Source organism: Amblyraja radiata, chromosome 14 (assembly GCF_010909765.2).
Source record: "Amblyraja radiata isolate CabotCenter1 chromosome 14, sAmbRad1.1.pri, whole genome shotgun sequence".
Taxonomy (NCBI): domain Eukaryota; kingdom Metazoa; phylum Chordata; class Chondrichthyes; order Rajiformes; family Rajidae; genus Amblyraja; species Amblyraja radiata.
Window position 1 is genome coordinate 9,000,674 of NC_045969.1, and position 26,076 is coordinate 9,026,749.

At 42.1% G+C, this 26,076-nt stretch overlaps 2 protein-coding genes across 4 annotated transcripts in view; one reads left to right on the top strand and one right to left on the bottom strand.

The window, feature by feature from the left end:
* Positions 1-20,697, bottom strand: part of get1 (guided entry of tail-anchored proteins factor 1) — a 45,867-nt gene extending 25,170 nt beyond the window's left edge. The window contains exon 1 of the mRNA XM_033032463.1: positions 20,508-20,697. Within this exon, the coding sequence (XP_032888354.1) occupies positions 20,508-20,615 (108 nt within the window). The 5' untranslated portion in view covers positions 20,616-20,697. The remainder of the gene's footprint in view (positions 1-20,507) is intronic.
* A 286-nt stretch (positions 20,698-20,983) lies between these two features.
* Positions 20,984-23,977, top strand: LOC116980340 (non-histone chromosomal protein HMG-14-like). Of its 3 annotated transcripts, none has more exons than XM_033032464.1 (7): positions 20,984-21,099; positions 21,214-21,249; positions 22,034-22,060; positions 22,560-22,592; positions 22,676-22,726; positions 22,805-22,906; positions 22,981-23,977. In XM_033032464.1, the coding sequence occupies exons 2-7, from the start codon at positions 21,235-21,237 to the stop codon at positions 23,017-23,019; spliced, it is 267 nt and encodes an 88-aa protein (XP_032888355.1). In that variant the 5' UTR covers positions 20,984-21,099; positions 21,214-21,234; the 3' UTR covers positions 23,020-23,977. The 3 variants fall into 3 exon arrangements, with proteins under 3 accessions (XP_032888355.1, XP_032888357.1, XP_032888356.1); XM_033032466.1 differs by having other exon boundaries at positions 20,988-21,099; positions 22,037-22,060; XM_033032465.1 differs by having other exon boundaries at positions 21,035-21,249; positions 22,037-22,060.
* Positions 23,978-26,076: the final 2,099 nt, after the last annotated feature.

Sequence of the window (26,076 nt, forward strand, 5' to 3'; positions counted from 1 at the left end):
GATTAGGTCGCCCAAGTGGGACAGGCCCTTTAATGTGTTCTCCTAGTAGATGAGAAGACTGAGACTTGAGGCAGACATTTTATATCAAATGGATTTAGACAAATTAATTACCTCATCCCATCCAAGGCAGCACAAAAAAAGATACCTTATAGGAACTGCCCTTTGTTGGATCAGACCAGAATTTAGAAAACATTCCTTAACTGACAAAATGTATAGGAAGGAACAAATATTGATGGTTTACACAGAAGATAGACACAAAATGCTGGAGTAACTCAAACGCTTGGTCTCCTTAACTGACCTTGTGATTCCAGCTTTTGCTTTCATCGGGAGATTATAAGGGAGCCAAAGGATATTTCAAACAGGCAGGAAAGTCAATTCGAGGCCAAGATTACATCAGCTCAGCCATGAACTTATTAGCAGAACTGGCTCAATGGTTCTGGCCTCCTGCTCTTATTTTATATATGTTCTTATGAGAGTTTACAGTCTGATTATTTTTAAGAGTCTTGAAAATCAGTTGAAGGATAAGTCCAGCAACACAAGGCCTCAATGGTCCTCTATCAAAATACACATTGTGTCATTTAGCTTTTTTTTAAATAAAAGTTTGAACAAACCAAGCAACCAGCCCTTGTAATGTTCTGAACCATTAACCTTTAATTACCTAATCATCCAGAATTGTCCGAACAATTATTAAGAACACCCAGGATTAAACCATTAACACAAGAAACTAAACACCAACACGTCAGGTATTTTGTTCCAAGATAAAATAATTTTCTGTCCAAAAAATGCATATCTAAACATCACAGTACTCTGAGACAATGGTAATGAAAGTGGCTCTTAGGTCTTTAAAAAGGTTATTATCCTGTCAGGCCACCACTTACTCTGAGGTTGATCCATGCCTACTGTCTAAAGGAAGATCAGTGAATCTTAAGAAATTGCTTGGTTGTCAAAATCTAACATCTTAATGGATCTGCCAAAAATTAAAATCTACAAAAACATTAAAATAATTATGGATAACTGTTAAACAGTGTAAATATCCACATGCAAGGGAGGCGCAGCGGATGAGTTGCTGCCTTACATCGCCAGAGACCCAGGTTCGATCCCGACTATGGGTACTGTCTGTATTGAGTATGTACATTTGTCCCGTGACTTTGTGGGGTTTCTCCTGGTGCTCCGGCTTCCTCCCACACTCCAAAGACGTCCAGGTTTGTTGGTTAATTTGCTTTGGTAAAGATTGTAATTTGTTCCTAGTGTATCGGATAGTGCTAGTGTACAGTGTATAGACTCAGTGGACCGAAGGGCCTATTTCCACACGGTAGCTTTAAACTAAAACCAAACTATGAGTTCTATGGTGGTACTTTCCTAAAATAATTACTTTGTTCATTTTTGTACTCTGCAAATCTGGACAAGATATGGGTCCTCAGAAAAAGACCGAGAACAAGGGGGCATTGTCTCAGGTTAAGAGGATGACGATAACAGAGATTTCATCTCTGATGAGTAGACAAACGGTCCACAATGAAACATAGCTAAAGTCCGTGGCACTGTGAATGAATCTTCTGAAAAGCAGGGAGTAGAGAAAGGACAGAAGAGCCAATGCAGTGTTGGATACAATAGCAGACGCGTTAACAGTTGAGATGTTTCAGTGGCCACAGATGAGATTCCATAGTGGTATGTTGCCCCCTCAGTATTGGATGTCATCAAGCAGCTACAGAATATAAAAGGGGAGGAGGGTGAAGAAAATTCTGGTCCTCATCAGTACCAATGACGCACGTGGAAAGAACAAGATCCTTCAGGTAGATTATATAAAGCAGCTGTTATTGTAAAATACACATCAGGGGCCGTTTAAAGAGCAGCAGAACAGAGTTTGACACTGGCATGTTCTAATAAGCTGAAGGGATAAGGATGGGTCAGGTAACCTCAGATAACAGGAGGCTCTAAATTTGGTCAAAAAGAAAAAGGACGAATATGCAAGGTTTAGGAACAAGAAAATTTCCATTACACCACATTTAAAGTATTGCGTGATGTTCTGGTGGTACAACAACAGGAAGGATCAGGAGGCTTTGGAGAGGGTGCAGAAATAGTTGATTGAATGCTGCCTGGGATAAAGTGTATTAGCTCCCCCCCCCCCCCCCCCCCCCACCCACACGCACACAGGGTGGAGAAGTTTAAGACTAGAGAACATAACTTTAAAGTCAGAGGGGTACATTTAATAGGTGATGTGCAGGGCAAGTTTTTTTTAAAAACACAGAGCAGTGGGTATCTGCAACACACTGCCTGAGGTAGTGGTGGAGCAGATATGATTGTGGCTTTTAAGAGGATTTCAGATAGGCACAGAGATACGCAGAGAATGGAAGGATATGGATCACGTCCAGGCAGAAGAGATTAACATGACATCATGTACAGCACTGACATTGTAGGCTGAAGGGCCTGTTGCTGTGTTGTATTGTTAATATTGGCCAAAATAGACATATATAAAATGGAGGACCTTTGCATCTGCAAGACCTGCTGTGCCCTCTGTCTGTGAAAAGCTGCAGGCTGTGGATTGGCGCCAGCTAGTCTGGACCCTAGATTGATGTGCAGGATAAGGAAAGATCCAGATGTCCTCTCTATTGTTAAAATGTATGAGGACTTTACAGAGAAACCCAAAGGTGTTGCAGATACATTAGCATGATTGGCTGGCTGCAGAAGGATTGTAAATACTGTTGCAAGGTGTTTGGGTTACTGTTTGATGATTGGCTGAAGTGTGAAGCCTTGTTTGAATTGTTTATACTCCCCAGGAGAATGTTGCATTACTTGATTGATTGACTTCCTTCCAGAAGCTTCTGTAGAAACATTGTAATGGGGTGCTTTGTAATTGGGTTGGGGAACTGTCAATAACACTTTAGTGTAATCGATATCTGTGATTGGTTTGTAGGGGTACCACCCCCATGTAAATCTGCCCCACAGGGTTTGAGGTAACCCCCATTAGGTTCAAAGGTAATCCCCATGAGGTTCGTTGTCGATCTTCTGGAGGAGTGCTTGGGATTGCGTAACCTTTTGGAAGTAACTGCTTGCACGAGGCTGATGGGCTTGGACAAGCAGAGACCAGGATCGATCCCGCGGTGTGGTTAGGTATCGTATAGGGTATTCGTTATTGTTTCATAAAATAGAAGTTTAGTGGTCCAATGCTTGACTTGGTGTTTTACTGAACTAGACTAAGGGGGGTTTAGTCTAGGAGCATAATTACATTGGGGGCTCGTCCAGGACCCCCAGACACAAGTTTGCAATCGAGGGTGTTGAGCTGTTCCTGATTGCGAGGAGAGAAATCGGCGCCACGGTGCGGTTTTCGCATCGGTTTTCCCACTTCGCTAGTCGGATCGGATCGGTCATTCGCGAACTTGGGTTGGGGTTCCCAATGAGATCGTAGAACAGTAGTCCAGCAAGCACTGAGGACATTCCTGCCTTTTTGGGGTTTGAGGCCCTTCCCTTCCCAGGGGTTCGAGGTCCCCTAAAAACTAAGTCGACAGCGCTGTTGCAAAATCTAACCATTGAGTTGGCCTGACATCGAAAATTACAGTGGTTTGTGGCCCTGCCCTGACTTGGATATTGGCTGGATATTGGAAAACAGGACAGTGTCTAAACAGTACTAAGAGGCGAAGTACTGCGTCGTTGCTGGGGGTGCAAATTGGAAAGGCGGTCTAAAAATCGGCATCGACTACCAACGTGAAGCAATTATGCGCTGACACCTGGTACCAAGCAGGTGGTAAGGAAGAAGCCACTTGCAAGGGTGAGCCTATGTGGGTTCGAGTCCCCGCCTGTGTGGGAATATCTGGATCTCTGAAAAAACGGGGGTGGAGTCTCGTAAAGGTTCGGGGAACTCAATGGTTAAAGTATAAATTGGCCGAAAATACTTTTAACCAATCCTGAGAATTTCATAATCCTAAAGACGTCTGCTTAAAAATTTGAATTTGAACTTGCATACTAAAAATAATTGGACAAAGAGAAAAACGAGCTGAAAATGTTTCTATTAAAATTTACCTAAATTACCTAAAGGACCTCATATGGAGATGCTGGTTAATTCAAAGTGAGTATATATTTTCTTCTAGGTTAACCTGTGTATAATAACATTTTTGCTGTAGTTTAAAGTGTATTTCAGATTTGCCGTTGTTGCATTGTATTCACTGTGTATTGCCTATGATTTAAATTTTGAATGTTAGATATACTGTAGTAATAGTAGTTCGAATCGACTGTATAAGAACATAGTTTGATTAAGACTGCTATTATAATTGGAGTCCGACTCGTGGCTGTTCAGCCAGGGTTTCGAATCCTTCCGATCGCTGTATCGAGGGAATTGTTCCGTTGGTTGAAAACACCACAAGGCGGGATTTAAAAATATTGTGATTTGCTTTTGGAACTGCACAGTTAACGAATGCGATATTAGACGAATGCTTGTATTTTATATTGGAATGTGGTTTTGTATGATAGTAATAGGTGGTATATTCTCTTGTCTGTGTACGATTTTGCTCGCGTGTTTGGAGCTCATTTGCATGTGTTTAGATTAAGGTTGCTCTGGGAAAGAGAGACTGGCTGCAGAAGCGTGTTTGATTGTGTTTGACTGTGTTTGGTTGTTCACTGGAGCACCTTAACTTTTTGATGATTGAGGATTGTTAAAATTGTTGAAGTTGAGATTGTGTGGATTTGTGGGAGTGTTGAGGAATTTGGGTACCCGATTGAAAGGATTGATTGGACGATCAGACGACACAACAGTGATTGGGCTGATCACCAACGGTGATGAAACAAAATACAGAGTGGAGGTGCAGAACCTGGCGGACTAGTGCGCACGTAACAACTTGTCACTAAACACCTCCAAGGAGCTGTTTATTGACTTCAGAAGGTCCCATAATGGAGAATACGCCCCAATCTCCATCTACGGGGACAGTGTGGAGAGAGTGTCCAGCTTTAAGTTTCTGGGCACTCACATTTCAGAAGACCTCACATGGTCCATCAACACTGCTGCGCTGGTCAAGAAGGCACAGCAATGACTGTTCTTCCTGAGGACATTAAAAAAGACAGCTGCTCACAATCTTCTACCGCTGCACCACAGAAAGCATATTAACGTATGGCATCTCTGTGTGGCATCTCAGCTGCACGGAGGCGGAGAGGAGAGCTCTTCAGCGCGTCGTCCACAGGGCGCAGAAGATCATTGGGACACAGCTACCAGCCTTGGAGGGCATCTACCACACACGGTGCCTCAGGAAGGCCGTCAGCATCCATAAAGACTCCTCACACCCTTGTAATGGGCTGTTCGAACTACTTCCCTCCGGCAGACATTACAAGGCCTTCTACGCCCGAACCTCCAGACTCAGGAACAGCTTCATTCCCAGAGCTATAGCAGCTCTGAACCGGCCCTGCTGAGTGCCCCCCATCCCCCCTGGACTGTCTCCCTCGGATGGTTACGTCGCACAGACACATATGCACTTTAGTCTGTTTGAACTGTTTTGACTATTTTACTGTTCTTTTACAAACCATGTTCTCGGGGTACCTAAATCAAAATTTTATTAGTTATTTATGTTATGACATCGGATGGAAGCTGCATACCAAATCTCGTTGCGCTTATGTGCAATGACAATAAAACATATTATTATTATTATTATTATTATTATTATTGTTTTGTGTGAAGTGCGAGACTGTTGACGTGCTACGGAGCTTTGCCCATTGTTCGGGAGCGAGTTTGATAGCCTCAGAGATTGTGAGGGAAGTGTGAATTGGTAAGGTGTGAGTGGTTTAGGAGTTTGTTTCCATTTTCTGCAATCATGGGAAATAATGTGGAAAGGGATTTGACTGAGGACTCCGAAAGTCCATTGCACTTATTCTGCAGTGAATTTCCACATAATGCTGAAAGATTGAGGAATTTCTCAGGGACATTAAATAAAGAATTAGGGGATGAATTTTGGCACACGTTGGAACATTGAAGGGAGTGAAATGCATTGAACAGATTATTCAGCAATGTAGCAACAGTGAGGAGGCAAAGGAGTTAATTGGATTGTGGAAAAAATATGAAGAACAGAAAGCAAGTAGAGTGGTAAGTAGGAAGGAAGCAACTTTAAAGCGTGGTATAGAACTGGAGGATACTGAAGTGTACCGACCTCCAGGCACCTCTAGAGATATATAATAGAGAAAGGGAGAAGGAAATCTTCCAAAGGGAAACTGGCACCAATAGGTCTCAAATCTGAGGACCCGATGGTTGGCGTTAGTTTTGAGGGGGACGAAGATGAGTATTTAGAGGATTGGGAAAGTGTTAAAATTAGAAATTCATGGCCCCCGCCCGACTTGCGTTCCCCGCACTTCAGACACACATTGTTCAGCTTGTAATTGGAACAGACAATCAGATTCTGCAGCACAAGATTCTTTAACCCCGACCGCTCCCTTGACAATAGACAGTCCAGTAATTCACGGTACCAGAAGCAAAACAGAAAAGTCAATTCAAGTAGTTAAGGACATGGAGTGTAGGGGAAGTGTACAGCAACCAGAGTCTTCTTGCGAGCCTAAACCTAGACGAGTTAGATGAGGAGCGAGAGAGGAAAAGGAATCATTTAGAAGGTACCATGAACCCCCTAGGGAAGAGGAAGATATATCTGGGAGTGAGACAATAATTGAAGAAACTGAGATAGATCCCGATATGGCAGAAAGTATAAACACAAAACAGGTAACCCGAAGGCCGTTCCCCGTCAGGGAAATGCCTAATCCTTCTTTTGATCCGGCCAATGCAGTGACTGCAAATAATCCCCGTACAATAAAAGTCTATACCCCATGGAAGCCCAATGACTGAATTGCTTTCCCACTAATGTGACTGAATACCAAGTTTGAGAAGACACCGAACATCAGGAGTAGGCCAGTGTCATACGTGTGGAGGAATAGGTCACTGGAGTAGGGAGTGCCCAACTAGGGAAAGGAACGAAAGAGGGGGTCACAGAAGAAATTTCCAAGATCGGAGGAAGTGGAGAGATCCCAAAGAGCAACGAGATAATAGAGAGCAAAGAGGGAACTGGCAGGAAAATCAAGAACCAAGAGGGCAAATATCATTCACCCCAAATAATCCATTTACACACCTATGATTAGCAAACTTAATGGTGACTGGATGCAAGTCTGACAAAGAACCTATGCTATTACTACAAGTAGAAGGGAAAACCTGCACCTTCTTGATAGACACAGGCGCATCCATGTCATCTCTCCAATCAATTTACAATCTCCCCAAATCAAAAGGCGTTCAGAACCTGTCCGGTTGTCAAGGATAAGTCTGCCAGTATCCCATCTCTGAGCCAGTTGAAGTAGAGTATAAAGGAAAGGCAATCAAACATAGATTTGTGATAACAACCGGATTGGATTGCAATCTACTGGCTAGAGATTTACTCTGTGCTTTCCAATTGAAGAGAGAAGGTGGTGATAAAGGAATAGTAATGACCTCTGGGCTCCCTTAAGGCAATGTTATTCCATAGTGACCCCCCAATTGTGGTCCTTAGATCTGGATGAAGAACCCCCATTCCATATTCCACTGGCTTACGACAGGAGTGGGAAGAACAAAGAGCTGGAGGCCTTCATTAAATCACATGATGGACAGGCCAAGGAGGTAAAATTTTTGGCACCAGTTGAAGGAAGGGAAGGAGCTGCTGAATACGCTGACATACCAGTAAAATTATGGAAGAGAACTGCAGGAATTGCTCCTCACATTACCCGAAAGGTTAATAACCCAGCGAGTGCAAAAGATCTAGGAGCAATGGTACAAAGGGCAATCACCATGGCAGACCCGAATAATTATCAAAAGCAAAATTTGTCTAACCAATATGTTGTTGAATTCTATCAGGCCCCAAGGACCCACCTACGTCATCATCTGGGGAGTGAGGTATGCGTGTATGTGGACTTTCTGGTGTGGGCAGAAGACACAGCTCAGGTAGGATGCGTGAACATCAATCCCATCCAAGTAGAAACATAGAAAATAGGTGCCGGAGTAGGTCATTCGGCCCTTCGAGCCTGCACCGCCATTCAATATGATCATGGCTGATCATCCAACTCAGTATCCTGTACCTGCCTTCTCTCCATTCCCTCTGATCCCTTTAGCCACAAGGGCCACATCTAACTCCCTCTTAAATATAGCCAATGAACTAGCCTCAACTACCTTCTGTGGCAGAGAATTGCACAGATTCACCACTCTCTGTGTGAACATTTTTTTTCTCATCTGAGTCCTAAATTCCCCAACATCGGGAACAATCTTCCTGCATCTAGCCTGTCCAACCCCTTAAGAATTTTGTAGGTTTCTATAAGATCCCCCCTCAATCTTCTAAATTCTAGCGAGTACAAGCCGAGTCTACTGCGGATTGGCCAACTTACCGTACTTCACGACTTTCTCAGCATCGTGGATGCTCCAGTATGAATCCAACCACAGCTCCAACCGTTCAATGCGGTCTGCCAGGAGCTGCAGCTGGAAACACTTCATGCACACGTAGTCACCAGGGACACCGACAATATCCCTGATCTCCCACGTGTTGCAGGATGATCAATGCATGGGGCCGATCTCAACTGACATGGCTTACTCCCAAATTAAATCAACTCACTCCCATTATAAAAATCGTAATCCTTTAAACTGTACCTTTACTAAAAAGCACTGTACCCTTAACTCACGGTACCCTTAACTAAAAAGTACGAACAGAAAGCAGAAATACAAACTTGGGGTTACTCCCAATCAGCGGCTTCCTCTAGACCACTACTTTTGAAGTGTGATGGAACGTTGCAGAGTGGGCGCTCCAACCGCTCCTGGGCCTCTGAGAGAACAAAGCCCCGCGCTCGGTTTTTACACCTACCGCCTGGACGCTGCACCAGCCGCTCCTGGGCCTCTGTGGAACAAAGCCACGTGCTCGATTTTTAAACCTACCGACTGGACGCTGCACCAGCCGCTCCTGGGCCTCTGTGGAACAAAGCCCCGCTCTCGATTTTAAAACTCACCGCCCGGACGCTGCACCAGCCGCTCCAACCGCTCCTGGGCTTCTCCAGAAAGTAGCTCTCCAGAAAGGGGTAACACTTCCTTCAATACAGCAATACCCACTAAAACCATAGGCCATTAACAGGCATTGACAAATTGATTCGGGGGTTGCTAGAACAAGGAATACTGGTGAAATGTCAATCGATCTGTAACACCCCTATTCATGCAGTTCCAAAACCAGGAAAAGAAGGACATTATCAACTGGTACAAGATCTAAGAGAAATCAACTCTATTGTAGAACTGCTCCATGCCCTAGTGCCAAATCCTGCCCACATCCTAGCCCATCCTGAGACAAAAATCTTCTTGATAGTCGACTTGGAGCATGCATTCTTTTCCTTGCCTCTTCACAGGGACAGCCAATATTTGTTTGCTTTCACATATAGGGGCCAACAATACACCTGGACCAGATTGCCTCAAGGTTTTGTCAATTCGCCTACTTTATTTTCCAGGTGTCTCCAAGAACAATTGAGTACTTTAATTTCAAAAGGAAATCCACATTAGTGCAGTATGTCGGTAACATATTAGTGGCCAAAAACGAATCAAGTAACCGTGAAGATACTGCACAATTACTAAACCATCTAGCTAATTTGGGATATGGAGTCTCCCAGTCAAAAGTACTAATGGCACAGGAGAAAGTAAAATTTTTAGGGATCGTAATTTTTCGGCAACCAAAAGGAGTCTAGAGAAAAGCAGACTCTAACCCATCTGCGAATTCCCAGTTCCAAAAGAAGCCAAACAAATGAGGCAATTGCTTGGCATGGTCAATTATTGTAGACCGTGGATCCCTAACATAGCTCTAGAAACCAAAGAACTAACATCCTATACCAGCAAGGAGGGTGAATTTAAACTAATCAAGAAAGCACAGGAGGCCTTTGAAAATTTAAAGAGATCATTGATGCAAGCTCCAGCGTTGGGGAGACCACTGTACGACCTTTCCAGCTCTACGGCACTATTTTATCCGAGTGTGCAACCTCCGGCGGGGCTTTCTGGAGCACTAGCATGGGTGTTGTGGGCCGAAGTGACTGGTTACCAGAGGGCTAGTATGGACATTGTGGGCCGAATGGATTTGTGGGCTGGCAGCTCAGTCACTCAGGCCAGGTGGACTGGCAGCTCAGTCACTCAGGCCTGGTAGACTGGCAGCTCAGTCATTCAGGCCTGGTGGGCTGGCAGCTCAGTCACTCAGGCCTGGTGGACTGGCAGCTCAGTCACTCAGGCCTGGTGGACTGGCAGCTCAGTCACTCAGGCCTGGTGGGCTAGCAGCTCAGTCACTCAGGCCTGGTGGGCTGGCAGCTCAGAAACTGCCAGAAATTCTGCCCAAAACAGGTAAGAGACTCAATGAGAGAAGGGGGAGAGGGTGGAGAATCAATTTTAGAGATTTTTCTTCTGTTTCTGCAGATCACTGCAATGAAGGAAGAAAGTCTATCCTGGCCTGGATCTCACAGGGAGCCAATGAAGGGATGGAGAAAAATACTGGGGTGATGTTTAATACTTGCAGGGGGAATACTTACTGATGGGCCGAAGGGACTCCTCCTGGGCTAGTACAGGCCTGATGGCGAAGGGACTGTTTTAAATTTAAAAAATGAGTGAAATCTCAGTGAAAGGCACTTTTTTCTGGACTTTTCCAGGCCTGGCACGGGTCTTTTGGGCCAAAATGCTCCTCCTGGGCTAATATGGGCATTTTGGGCATAATTGACTAGTTTCTCGGCTAATAGGGGCCTTGTGGGCCGAAATTAGTGGCCAAACAACTAATTTCATTTCATTTCCATTTCCATTTCAGTTTCAAGCACAGGGCAGGCCAAACAACTAATTTCATTTTCATTTCCATTTCAGGTTCAAGCACAGGTCAGGCCAAACAACTCATTTCATTTTCATTTCATTTCCACTTCCATTTCAGTTTCAAGCACAGGGCAGGCCAAACAACTCATTTCATTTTCATTAAGGGCTAACAAATCGTTTATTGCAAATACATTGCAGTCTCACAGTTCAGTTGACTCACAGTTCAGTTGACTCACAGTTCAGTTGACTCACAGTTCAGTTGACTCACAGCTTAGAATCACAGTTGTGGACTCTCCCTCACGTCCTTCCGGAGTGATTGACTCGCGTCTGGCATCCAGGGCTTTATACCCCGGCCCCCCCCCCCCCCCCCCCCCCCCCGGAGGGCATTACCTTCATCATGGTAATTGACAGGCGAGAGGACCAATCAGATGATCTCAAGATTTTTTAAACATTCATAACTTTTTTATTTTTCAGCGATCGGAAAAATCCTTGGGGCTGCTGCAGCGGAGGAGGACTGTGAGTGAGATGGTGAAAAAATTCGTAGCGATATAGGGTCGCGATTTTTCTAAAATCAATTAACAACATAGACAGGAAGTGGTCAAGATGAGACTTTAGTATAATAAATAATAGATAGATGAGGAGAGAAATTGTCTGGGTTGCAATTGTTAATCAGAACGAGGAAATCGTAGAACCAGCTGCCTTTGAGTCACCCACCGTATTCAGCACAACAGGCTGAATTGTTTGCTATAATTCGGGCTTGCATTATTGGGGAAAATTTAAAGGTAAATATTTACACTGATTCTCGGTATGCATTTGGAATGGTACATGATTTCGGACAATTATGGAAAAATAGGGGATTTCTAACTTCAGCAGGGACTCAAATTTCAAATAAACAATTGGTGACAGATTTATTGAAGGCCTTAATGTTACCCAGACAAATTTCTGTTATGAAATGTAGCGCCCACACAAAAAGACAGACTCCAATAGATATTGGGAATCGTAATGCCGATTTAGCAGCAAAGAAAATGTAATGGGAACGTAAGATGGTAGTACCAAAAATGATGAGGAAGACTAAAAGTTCAAATAACAAGTCCCCCTCGGAGAGACTGATGCCAACCATCCAAGAAATTGTTCAATTGCAGGAGGAGGCTACAGAAAGGGATAAAGAACAATGGAGACAGCTTGGGTGTGTACTGGATTGTATGACTGGACTATGGACAACTCCAGCAGGGCAAACTTGAATGACAGATTCTTTGGCAGTATGGGTTATAGAATGTATGCACTATGCAACCCATTGTGGTGCAAGGGCAGTAGGAGATACTCTTTTGGCTACTTGGTGGCATCCAAGATTACAAACTTTAGCTCAGAAGGTAAGAAGTAATTGCCTGGTCTACCAGAAATATAATCCAGGGAAAGGAATAGGATGCGAAGAGGGAAAAGCACCATTGCCTATGGGTCACTACAGATGGAATATCGAATTAGAAAGGTGCTAGGGTTATAAATATGTACTTGTCATAGTCGATGTTACAGCCGGTGGATCGAAGCTTACCCAACCCTTGATAATAAAGCAGCTGCTGTTGTCAAGGTGTTAATGAGAGCAATTGTCCCAAGATTTGGCATCCCTATTCGACTTAGTTCAGATAACGGTCCACACCTTATTGGACAAATCAATAAGGAATTTTGTTAACAGCTGGGGATCCAGCAGCAATTGCACTTTGCTTATCGACCACAGGCTGCTGGACTTGTAGAAAAGTTATAGATATATAAAATGGAAAACCTTTGCATCTGCAAGACCTGCTGGGCCTCTGTCTGTAAAAAGCTGCAGGCTGTGGATTGGCGCCAGCTAGTCTGGACCCTAGATTGATATGCAGGATAAGGAAAGATGCAGATGTCCTCTCTATTGTTAAAATGTATGAGGACTTTACAGAGAAACCCAAAGGTGTTGCAGATGCATTAGCATGATTGGCTGGCTGCAGAAGGATTGTAAATACTGCTAATAATGTTGCAAGGTGTTTGTGTTACTGTTTGATGATTGGCCTTGTTTGAATTGTTTATACTCCCCCAGGAGAATGTTGCATTACTTGATTGATTGACTTCCTTCCAGAAGCTTCTGTAGAAACATTGTAATGGGGTGCTTTGTAATTGGATTGGGGAACTGTCAATAACACTTTAACGTAATCGATATCTGTGATTGGTTTGTAGGGGTACCACCCCCATATAGATCTGCCCCACAGGGTTCGATGACCTATAAAAGGTAACCCCCACGAGGTTCGTTGTCGATGTTCTGGAGGAGCGCTTGGGACTGCGTAACCTTTTGGAAGTAACTGCTTGCACGAGGCTGAAGGGCTTGGACAAGCAGAGACAAGGATCGATCTGGCAGTGTTGTATAGGCAGTATTGTATAGGGAATTTGTTATTGTTTCATAAAATAAAAGTTTAGTGGTCCAATTCTTGACTCGGTGTTTTACTGAACTAGACTAAGGGGGGTTAGCTCTAGGAACATAATTACAGTATTGTTCTATGTAGGTTTTGAGAAATTAGTAATCCAGGCTCTTAAACAGCTGTAAGGGAGTAAATGATGTATTTTCCCTTTTCTCATTAATAGGTCTATTACCATTGTTTAAAAAGGAGAAAAATAGTCCAGCAGAAGCAGTTTCGGCTGAACACAAGTGATGGGCAGAAAAAAAAAACTAATGAAGAAAGCTAATGGCATGTTTACCTTAATTGCAAGAGGATTTGAGTTTAGGAGCAAGGAGGTCCTACTGCAGTTGTACAGGGCCCTGGTGAGACCACACCTGGAGTATTGTGTGCAGTTTTGTTCCCCTAATTTGAGGAAGGACATTCTTGCTATTGAAGGAGTGCAGTGTTGGTTCACCAGGTTAATTCCCAGGATGGCGGGACTGACATGTGAAGAAAGAATGGGTCGACTGGGCTTGTATTCAGTGGAATTTCAGTGGAGAGGGGATCTTATAGAAACATATAAAATTCCTATGGGATTGGACAGGCTAGATGCAGGAAAAATGTTCCCATGTTACGGTGAGCCTAGAACCAGGGGGTCACAGTTTAAGAATAAGGGGTAGTAGGACTGAGATGAGGAACATTTTTTTCACCCAGAGAGTCGTGAATCTGTGGAATTCTCTGCCACGGAGGGCAGTGGAGGCCAATTCACAGGATGTTTTCAAGATAGAGTTAGATTTAGCTCTTAGGGCCAACGGAAACATCACTAATTACTGCAGCAAGCAGCTTGCTAGGTCAGTTCAGAGACACAATTAGATTGCTGTACATATGGAGTTACATAGACCAGATAGAACCGCAACAATCCAAGAGATTTATGTCGTCACTACGGGTAATTTTTATTTGCCGTACATTTAATGATTCAAATTTAAATCGCTTGCTACTATTCAGACCTTCAGTGTATGAGATCATGATGGGAATAGACCAGGTGAATGCACAGAGTATTATACTCCGAGTAAGGAAATCAAGAACCTGAGAACATAAGTTTAAGGTGAGGGGGAGAAAGATTTAATAACTTTTTTACACAAAGGCTGTTAGGTATATGGAACGAGCTGCTGGAGGTAGTTGAGGCAGGTACTATAACAATGTTTCAATAACATTTAAATCACATTTAAACATGGATAGGACAGGTTTAGAGAGATATGGGCCAAACGCAGGCAGGTGGCACGAGTGTAGATGGGGCATATTGGTCGGCGAGGGCATGTTGGGCCAAAGGGCCTGTTTCCGTGCTGTATGACTCTATGACTATGAATCAAGGGATATGGTGGGAAAAAAAAAATCAGGACCGGGGTACTGATTTTGGATGATCAGCCATGATCATATTGAATGGCTCGAAGGACCGAATGGCCTACTCTTGCACCTATTTTCTATGTTTCTAAATGTAGATGTTGGTGTATGACAGTGCTGTATGAATTCAAGCTCGTAGTGTCTTCACAAGTAATAGGGGGTACTTTGGAAAAATTGAGGGACAACACAATCAGTATTTTGGACTTGGCGTAGATTTAAGAGACACCTGATGTACCTGGCAATAAAGAGGATCAATGAAAGATATAATTTTCCTCCTCCCTTCCCAGGTGCTGCTTGACTCCCTCAGTTCCTCCAGCAGTTTAACTTTTGCTCCATTTTCTAGTGTGCGCAATGTTTTGGTTCCCCAAGATATAATATTTTATGTGGTCTACCTGGATTTCAGAGGAACTTGATAAAGACTCACCTTACATTGACTACAAAAGTCGAAGCGCTGGAAATCCAAAAGAAAGTAACATCGAATTAGAGATTATTCTTTGCCTTCTCAAAATGAGTCACTGTTTGGCAGATTTTAATGAGCACGAGTTTCCAGGGCTCAGTACAAGGTATTGTGGCCCATATTATATTAACGTATAGTAATAATAATAATAATAATATATTTTATTGTCATTGCACATAAGCGCAATGAGATTTGGTATGCAGCTTCCATCCGATGTCATAACATAAATAACTAATAAAATATTGATTTAGATACCCCGAGAACATGGATTGTAAAAAGAACAGTAAAATAGTCAAAACAGTTCAAACAGACTAAAGTACAGATGTGTCTGTGCGACGTGACCATCCGAGGGAGACAGTCCAGGGGGGGTGGGGGGCACTCAGCAGGGCCGGTTTCCGAGCCGCTATAGCTCTGGGAATGTAGCTGTTCCTGAGTTTGGAGGTTCGTGCATAGAAGGCCTTGTAACGTTTGCCGGAGGGAAGTAGTTCGAACAGTCCATTACAAGGGTGTGAGGAGTCTTTATGGATGCTGACGGCCTTCCTGAGGCACCGTGTGTGGTAGAACACACAATGGGCCACAATTGAACAGTTTGCTGCTGAACCAAAATTGGCCACATGGAGAGAACTTCTAGGTTGCATGAATCTATCATTTGACAAGATGGGAACACAAATAATAAATGGAATTCAATGCATTGAAGTGCAAGGTTTAGGCAGAGCAAACTAAGGCATGATGAGTGAGTCACATGGAGGAACATAGGAATCCCGGATCAGTTCCTGTGGACTGGAGGGTAGCCAATATAACTCACTTTTTAAGAAAGGAGGGAGAGAGAAAACAGTGAATTATAGACCAGATAGCCTTACATCAGTAGTGGGGAAGATGTTTGAGTCGATTATTAAAGATGTTATAGCAGCGCATTTGGAAAGCAGTAACAGGATAGAGAATTGATTGGCAGACAGGAAGCAGAGAGTAGGAATAAACAGGTCCTTTTCAGAATGGCAGGCAGTGACTAGTGGGATGCCGCAAGGCTCGGTGCTGGGACCCGTTATTTACAATATATATATTAACGATTTAGACGAGGGAATTAAATGTGACATCTCCAAGTTTGCGGATGAGACAAAGCTGGGTGGCAGTGTGAGCTGCGATGAGGATGCTATGAGGCTGCAGGGTGACCTGAATAGGTTGGGCGAGTGGACAGATGCATGGCATCCGATGGCAATAAAGACAGGGCATGTATTCACTGAAATTTAGAAGGATTTGAGGAGATCTTATAGAAACATATAAAATTCTTAAAGGATTGGACAGGCCAGATGCAGGAAAAATGGTCCCGATGATGGGCGAGTCCAGAACCGGGGTTCACAGTTTAAGAATAAGGGGTAGGCCATTTAGGACTGAGATGAGGAAAAACTTATTCACCCAGAGAGGTGTGAATCTGTGGAATTCTCTGCCACATAAGGCAGTGCAGGCCAATTCGCTGGATGTTTTCAAGAGAGTTAGATTTAGTTCTTAGGGCTAAAGGAATCAAGGGATAAGGGGAAAAAGCAGGAAAGGGATACATATTTTAGATGATCAGCCTTGATCATATGACGGTGCTGGCTTGAAAGGCCTATTCCTGCACCTATTTTTCAATGCGATGTGATTTCCGAGAGAACGGCGCCAATTACGGCCATCATTTTTGGCCACCTCGCTCAGAGCCCCCCTCCGCCGGACTGGACTGGACGATTTTTCTCATCGATGAAAAATCAGAGAGATATTAATGTTTTTTTTTAATTCACCATTTTCTCTGCTGCCCCTGCTGGTGGGAGGGGGAGGGATTATAAACCTGGAAGTGGTGTGCCTCACTCAGTCTCTGCAAGATGGAGGAAGCGAGAGGGTCACGTCTCTCTGAATAACACTGAACACATGTCTACTCAACTGTGAGTGCCCTTAATGTGGTTTGAAAATGAAAATATGGTTAGTTTGAAGTAAAAAGGCACTGCAAATAGTTGTTTGGGGGGTTTGGGTTGACGTAAAAAGGCACTACAAATGGTTGTTTGAGGGTTTTGGGTTGAAGTAAAAAGGCACTGCAAAGGGTTGTTTGGTAGTTTTGGGTTGAAGTAAAAAGGCACTGCAAATGGTTGTTGGGGGTTTTGGGTTGAAGTAAAAAGGCACTGCAAATGGTTGTTTGTCTAAACTTGACAACTTCCTGTTTGAACTATATTGATTTTAGATAAAACGCTACCACTTACGGCTGTGATTTTTGACCATCTTACTCAGTCCCCCTCCGCTCATCAGGTGCAGAGGATTCTTCCCATCAATGAAAAATAAAAATGTTTTTAGTGTTTAAAAAATGCTGAGAATCTCTCTCCTGTCAATCACGCCATGAAGGCCACACCTTTTCCGGTGGCAGGGGGAGGGATTATAAAACACGAAAGTGTGGGTGTGGCTCAGCCTCTGCATGATGGGGGAGGGAGAGGTCACGACTCTGTCTGAGCTGTGAATCAACTGAACACACTGAATGTCTACTGAACTGTGAGTGTGGTGTTTTGTGTGGTTTATGGTGATTTCACCCTGCATGAAATGGTATGAAGCTGCATTTGAATTTGGTGGCCTTGGACCCTGCATGAAATGGTATGAAACTGCACTTGAATTTGGTGGCCTTGCACCCTGCTTGAAGTGGTTGGAAACTGCATTTGAATTTGGTGGCCTTGCACCCTGCTTGAAGTGGTAGGAAACTGAACCTGAATTTGGTGGCCTTGCACCCTGCTTGAAATGGTAGGAAAATGGATTTGAATTTGGTGGCCTTGCACTCTGCTTGAAACGGAATTTCAAGGAATAGCCGTGAGTCAACTGCCAGCCCATCAGCTGTGAGTGAGCTGCCAGCACATCAGGCTTGAGGGACTGAGCTGCCAGCCCAAGAATCCATTTGGCCCACAATGTCCATACTAGCCCTCTGGAGACCAGTAGGCCTTGCAGCCAACAACACCCATACCAGCGCTCTAGAAAGCCCCCCCCCACTGGCCACCAATATTGGAATAATAATAATAATAATAATATATCTTTTATTGTCATTGCACGTCAGTGCAACGAGATTTAGTGTGCAGCTCCACTGATGTACAAGAAAGGTAAATAAATACAATACATAAATAAGCAAGCTGAATTGATTGACGTGACCATCTGAGGGAGACTGTCCAAAGGGAGTGGGTGGGGGGGCACTCATTAGGGCCGGTTCAGAGCCGCTATAGCTCTTGGGATAAAACTGTTCCTGAGTCTAGAGGTTCGGGCGTAGAAGGCCTTGTAACGTCTGCCGGAGGGAAGTAGTTGAAACAGACCGAAACAATATTCCTCCTCTCCACAATTGATGGAGAGGTGGAATATTGCGTTGGGGGACCAGCCCTCCCGTGTGAACATGGGACCACTTAGTCTAGTAATTTTCTGATATTCGAGTCATAGAACAGTGCAGCACAGGAAAAGGCCCTTCAGTCCACAATGTTTGTGCCGAACATGATGCAGAGTTAAACTGATCTCACCTGCCTGTACATGATCCATATCCCTCTATTCCCTGCACTTCCATGTAGCTATCTAAAAGCCTCTTAAATTCCATATCTGCCTTCACCACCACCATGGCAATGCATTCTAGGTCCCCACTACCCTGTAAAGAAATTGCACCACACATCTCCATTAAATTATCTTGCTGTGGCTTGAATGCCTTTAAGAATCTCTCCCTCTCCACCTCGGGTCTACAGCTAGTCCGTTATCATTCAAGATTAATCTTTGGGTCACTGGGAAACATCAAGGAAAGCCAATGATGTAAAAGATCTGCCATGACGTTATTAAAGCAGCACTGTGGGACTGAATGGCCTAACAGGTCTATCACGCTCCAATGTCAGAATTGAGACTTAGGGCAACTGGCGAGCTGAAGATATTACAATAGATGTCAGTGGGCCATGTCCCTATTGTCAATGCCACCACGTCTGATCACATTTGTCCATTCCTTTAGTCAATGTCAACACAATGCTGCAGATTGTTAATTAATCCAGCTCCATCAATCCCACAAAAATAGACTAGATTAATCCCAATTTGGACCATAAGGATTTATTTTAAAAAATGATAAAAAATTACCTCAAAAAAAATGTAGCAGAAACATTTATATCCTAAAATAATGCAAATCGCTGGAAGATTTTGAACTTTGTCATTTACAGACATTGTTTTTTCAGCATCTTGCACCAGTTCCTCAGTGGATTCAAGCAATATCAAGTCAAGTGTTTAAGAAGAGGATGACAACAATGCATTCCACTGCTATGTTTGCGTGTGAACACATTTAGGGAAAAGTACTCCACTTGCAATATTTCACATTATGTTTTCTACAAAAGGTGGGCACTTTCACATGTGAAAATTCTCCATTAAACATTTTACACCCACTTACGGAAGCTTTCTGCTGCAACAATATTGCCAGGTTCTTGATACATAAAGAAACAATTAAATGTGGTTTGACCAATCTTGAAAACACCAAAGTCAAATCACAATTTTCTTCATTCAGAATTATTTCACTAACACCAAGCAAAAATTTGCTCCAAGCATCAACAACAATTCTATACCAAATACAATACAATCATAAAACTGTTAATTCACCTAATTTGATTTTTAAAACAATCAAACTCCTTTCTTCAAGTAGTTTAAAAATTGCTGTCTGAATATTACATCAGTTCCCATTATAATCTATTTTATCGTCACAGCAAACTCAAGATTAAAGTTAACTTTCCAAAATATTTACACTTTGGCGTCAAACTTTGGTTTCAAGTTCAAAGGCTGCTAATTAGTCAGTTTAACGCATTACCTAACATACAAGAATTTGGCAGTTATTTCAGACTTCACATCTGAAAAACATTGAAAACAATCTACACTTCGTGGTTTTTATGTCAACGTTTTTCCCCCCCAACTCTTTATCTATAAAATAAGTCAACGATACTCATGTTAGACGACATCAATAACAAACAAGAATAACATATCCAAAAGCTACAGCTAACAAAAATAGGTACTTATTTTTTTAAGTATATTTCCACTGCAGTTGGTAGTTGCCCAATTATCCAAGGCAACACCCGAACATCCCTCCCAGTTTTGGACTACATTTAACAGGTCACAACAATAATTCATTTTGGTCAACATCATACCTTCCCCTAAAAAAAAAACTTTAATCTGGTAATTCTGGTTCCAATTGCGGTACAGCAGAATTATCAGCCACCTTCTGAACTAACAGGGATTTCTGTTTGGATTTCTTTCGTTTGTTTTTCCATGGAATAAAAAAAGATATAATATATCAGGTGTCTCGTTCCAAAGCTTTACGTTTATCGTCTTAGCAAAATATTTCTGCAGGAAAGGGGACTGGCACAATTCGAAATGGTCGCATTTTATTAACAGGTCCAGTGGCCGTTTTTATGCTTTCATCTGAACAGTTACTCTTGCTGTACATTCGTAAACAAATACTTACAAGCAAAGAAAGGGTCGGGAGCAGCATCTTAAACAGACTACATAGCAAAACGGAGCCAAGCACTAACAACCACGCACAGCTCTCCGCCATGTTTAAGTTTCCTATCATAACCCCACCCCGAAGGACCACGACAACAGTAAATAGAAGCCATTCCACTCCAATGTAATCTCTTTGCGGGGGACTTTCCTTTTCAGCAGAGCAGGTGGCAAGAAAAACAAAACTCATGGAAATATATGCAATGCAACGCCATTTATTTAATGCATCTAAACACTTAGATTTACATCGCTTCGTCCCTTTGTTAGGCTGCAAGACATGTGAGAGGATAGCTCCAATCAGCAAGATCCTGGGGAGCTCTGCCCGCTCGAGTCAACCGAACTTTAAAAAAAATAGGGGTCCCGGGGAGCCGCGAGCGAAGATGCGTCGAGCTGACCAATAGGGCAGCGCGTTACGGACGGAATGCGAGATAACAAGCGGATCCGGCCAATGGGAGGCGGCGACACATCGGAACGTTCGGCAGGACGGAGCGAGGACAAATCTGGTTCGAACTAGTTTGCTTGGCAGCATTAACGTGCAGTAGTTGCATTGTAGCAAGGTAGTTCAATACGATTCCGGGGTTGAGTAAATTGATGTTTAAGCGGTGCAATCCTCTTGCATTCTAGCTTAACCCAATTTTAAATTTTGCATTATTATTTTAATTTGTTTTTAGAAAATCCCTCAAAAACAAAACATGCCCAGGAAACAGGTGAGTAATTTTTAAATTTCCCTTTCTGGCAGAAAGGACGTGGATTAAAAAGGGAGGGAAAATTATTTATGTGTTTGCTCCTGCGTGTGATTGTGTCCGGAATGTTGTAGTGTACCGTGACGGAGTGTAGTAGTTATATAATAATGCACTGGGTTTAAAAATAATATATTTAGAAGAAAAAAAGCCTTGTTCATGATTAAAATAGCAAAGTGTCTATAACTATGGAGAGATCCCCTTCCAGACGCAGACGTGGAAAATTGCACCCCGTAAATGAAGACCACTTAATTACTTCTGCGTGGAAGGTCAAAGCAATTCTATAAATGCGTAACAGACGTTTATTAATCATCTCGCCCCAGATTTAAAAAAATAAAAGTTTTGTTTTATTTGCGGCATTTTGTAGGCGGGCTTTTTTACGGGCAAGCGATTGGGGTTAAGAACCGTGTTTTTGTTCGGCTGTCGATGCTCCTGCCTAAATTCCCAGCTCCATTTGGGATCTCGAATGTTCTGTTACCATTTGCAGGGGAGAGACTGCAACACGGAGTTCTGAAGTTCGTCCAGCAGGTTACAAATAGGCGGGAAGGATTCGCATTACGTCCCTTGTTGCGCTCGGCATCCTCCCTCCCTCCTCTCTCTCTACGCGCCTGTTTCTCGCATCCCCACACTGTTTGCAAACACAACACTGCCATCCTATGCTTAAATCTTTCTCTTCTCTCTTCCCACCCCATTTAGTGACGTTGCAGTTTAGTAATGTAATACCTTTAACATGTTTATCTTCTTCATTTAGCAGACGTCTGATACAGTAGCAGACAAGGTAAGATGCGTTTTCTTTAGCGGGGAATATAGCTTTTGAACATTCACTGAGAACTAAAAAACATTTTTTTATTATACAAGGGTGGAATTAAATTCGTGAATGAAAGAGCAGAGCTTAATTCATGGGAAAAGTATTTTTAGGCAAAATTGTGTATTTCGTGACATAATAAAGCAAAGTGATTTTCCCTTTGAGTTAACGTGAAAATGGAGATGTACAATTTTAATTCCCAATGAGCGTTAATCAACAGAGTTCTTATATCTTATTAAGATTCAAGATTTAATTGTCACGTACCAATTAAGGTACAGTGAAATTTGAGTTGCCATACAGCCATACTAAGTGAGAAACAACAATACACACAGCCACATCAAATAAAATTTAACCCACATAATGCAATTTACCCAAATACACTAAATTCAGTAGCAAATATTCCTGAAATGCTGATGAAAATTTGGGGAGAATGTACATTTTTGCTATGTAAACTTTTTTTTCTTTTTCTCAGTCCCCACCACCAATTCTCATGCAACTGAGGAAGGTAAAGTGCAAAGTGAATGTATTGTTTCTTTATTCAAATAAAGCTTTTGTTCAAATGGCTGACTTCTACTTTTGCTTTCTCAGAGACAGACAAAACGAACCGATGAGATCCCAATAAAGAAAGCAACTACCCAAGTGAGTTTTAATTGTATTTAAAAGAAATTATGTATTTTGTCTTTGGAAATATGCCATAGAGCTGCCTTTCTTCTATAGAAAAAAACCAAGACCCGAGCTAAAGCAAATCCTCCACAAGCCAATCAAGAAGCTAAAGAAGATTCTGTACCCTCAGAAAATGGTGAACGGAAAAACAATGAGGTAAATAAGTTAATCAAAATAATCATATGGAATTTAGTTTATTTTGGATATTAATACACATTCATATTTTACAGGTACCTGCAGCTGGAGAGACTGAAACCAAGTCAGAATAACATCTGTCTTGCATGTTTATCATTGGTCGATGCACCTCTTGTACAATTCAGAGGAATATTTTTATCAACTATTTTGTAAATGCAAGGTTTTAGTAGCTTAGTAATAGGCAACACACTTTGAAATAGGGAATCCCAGCACCTCTACCCTTTCTTCACACCAAGCATACATTTTTACATCTTTGGATGTTAATGTCTGAATTTTTTTATTTTTTTTTCAATATAAAAAAAACAAGTTGTGTGTACTTGGATGTTACAGGGATTTTTACTAAGAAATCCACAAATACATTATTAAATACACTAGTAAGATGGAGGGCTTTGAAAGACCATTTACAATGTAGACATACTGTAACATTCCATGGGCAAGGATGGTTAGCCCGACTCAGACATTTAAAGGAGAATTTTAATTCTGGTACTTTAAAAAAAATATATATAGCATTTGTATGATGAACAAGTTAAATGTCAGAAAATTAATGTTCCCGTTGTTGAAATTTTAATAGATAACCTTGCCTCAAATCCTGTTTTAATCTTGGATTTCCCTCTTAATAATTTGTGGCAATGTTGTCCTGGCTATATTTGTGATAGTGCTTCTTGGATTATCATTTTCTTTTCATGAAACTGCTGTGAATGGGTTCATTAAGTCTCGTTTTTGGGGTTTATAGTGTGATTTATTAGAAGCGCAAATAGGTGAAGTTGCCTGCAATGAAAACTGACCACCAGAGATGCACATCAGAAGTCTTAGGTATTTTTGGTCAATGTTGTACCCTATAGTTGCTGACATTCAAACAAAAATCATGCTGAAAAGCCACTGGAAGTTTAGAATTATGGTATTAACATTTAATTACATACATTGGAGGCTTACATTTTCTATTTCCATACAGGTTCTATGTAGGATTGTACAGGCTGTTTATAGCTGTATCTGTGTACTGGTGGATTAAATAAAATTCATGGTTGAAGTGTGTACTTTGTACAATGGGCTGAATTTTTTCCAGAATTAAAGTTTGTGAAATGTGTATTTTGAGAGGACCTGTTGAAAATACAAGCTGCATTGAATATGTTAACTTTTTACCGTGCACAAATATGAGAGGAGATTTTAATGGGAGTTGGTGGGGGGGGGGGGAAATGGCACTGAAACACATTGGAACAGGTGAGCAAGGATTAAAGAGAAGTCCAATGCAGGAAAAATACAACGGATCAATGCATTACATGGGAAGAGGAATGGTTAACATTTGAATCAATATTCTTTCATCGGAGCAAATTTTGGGGAAACTACATTTTAAATCAGCAATACAATATAGGTGGCACAGTGGTCTCCATGTGATTGGATTTTTATCTGGTCTCCATGTGAATGGGTTTTCTCCTGCTCCTCTGATTTGTTTCCACGTTCCAAAGATGTGCAGGGTTGTAGGTAAATTAGCTTCTATAAATATTCCCTAGGGTGGAACGAGTGTAAGGATGATAGTTTGGTTGGTGAGGATCTGGTTTACCGAAGGACCTGTTTCTGTATTGCCTCTGAACTAATTGGGGATATGCAAGGATAGCTTTGGAAGAACACATTTTATTTCCCTGGAAGGGTTAGTTTAAGGGTGAAAATTGTAAGTTTGAGACATTGAATTGGAGTCAACAGGAAAGCCGAGCACAAGTGAGGGCGAATGGAACATGGTACACGTCGGGGTGCTGGCAGCAGATTTAACAGGTTTCTGAAATTTGCTGCACTGACCTTTTAAAGAGATATTTGCACTATTGGTACCTTAATATTGCGAATACACTTCGCACTCCACTATTGTCTCCTTCAGTTTGAAAATCCCATCAGGTCCTGGGGATTTATCCACTTAACTTGTCTTCAAGAGCCACAATAACTCCTCCTTAATCTCAAACTACCCTTGCATATTAGTATTCTCCACACTGCCCTCCATGTCCTTCCCCTCAGTGAAATTTAAGTAAGTAAGTCGAGGGCCAAAAAGGAGAATGACGAAATAGTTGAATAAAATATTGAACAATCCTATAAAATAAAATGGTGCAAAGGAAGGAGCAACACTATTGAAGTTAACTAGTAGTATAATTTTCCAAATGTAAATGCAGAAATATTTATTGTATTAAGAAAATAAATAGCTAATCATGTTATTTAAAATATAAGTAGTGCTGTAATGGATGAAAGTCTCAATTGAGGTTTTATGTGAATTGAATTTGGAAATTTTGATCAAGTGTAGTGCATCAATCAATAACTTAAAAATAATATAGCAAACTTTGAAGGGAACAAACAATTTATCCGTAATAGGGCTGAAAGTACGTGAGCCTTAGCTGAAAACCTAGGTGAAGGAGAAGAGAATTTGTGCATGGAGTTGGGTCCAATGAGTACTCTTCATCTGTTTTCACCGAGGAGAATGACATGGAGGGCAGCGTGGAGAATACTAATATGCAAGGGCAGTTTGAGATTAGGAGGAGTTATTGTGGCTCTTGAAGACAAGTTAAGTGGATAAATCCCCAGGACCTGATGGGATTTATTCCAGGTTATTGAGAGGCAAGAAAGGAGATTGTGGGAGCTTGAACAAATTTTTTCCCTTGCATCTTCTCAAGTAAGGGATGAGAGCCTCATCTCAGTGGTAGTAAAACTAGGAGAGGATTCTTTGGGATAGGATTTGCTCCCATTTGGAAGAGAATGGGTTAATTAGGGACAGTCGGCACTACTGAAAGCAGCAGGTCATGTCTTATTAACTTGATCAACTTTTTTTTGGGGAGGTGATTGATGAGGGTAGGTGGTGGATGTTGTCTACATGGATTTTAGTAAGGCATTTAATAAAGTCCCCATGGTAGGCTGATTCAGCAGATTAAGATGCACACGGTTAACAGTGATGTAGTCATGGATTCAGAAGTGGTTTACTGATAGACAGGGTTTTCAAGGAAAATAGTCACGCTGGAGATCTGTGACCAGTGAAGTTCTGCTGGGACCTCTGCTGTTTCTGAAATAAATATACGACTTGGACGTAGGGGTAAATGGTTTGGTTTATAGTTTGCATTTGACACCAAGGTTGCTGGGGTCACAGACTGTAATGAAGGCTG

Excerpts from the sequence above, each read along its gene's own strand:
- LOC116980340 (XM_033032464.1), top strand. Across the intron at positions 22,061-22,559 it reads CTGATACAGTAGCAGACAAG|TCCCCACCACCAATTCTCAT; the intron begins GTAAGATGCGTT and ends TCTTTTTCTCAG. Across the intron at positions 22,907-22,980 it reads GTGAACGGAAAAACAATGAG|GTACCTGCAGCTGGAGAGAC; the intron begins GTAAATAAGTTA and ends CATATTTTACAG.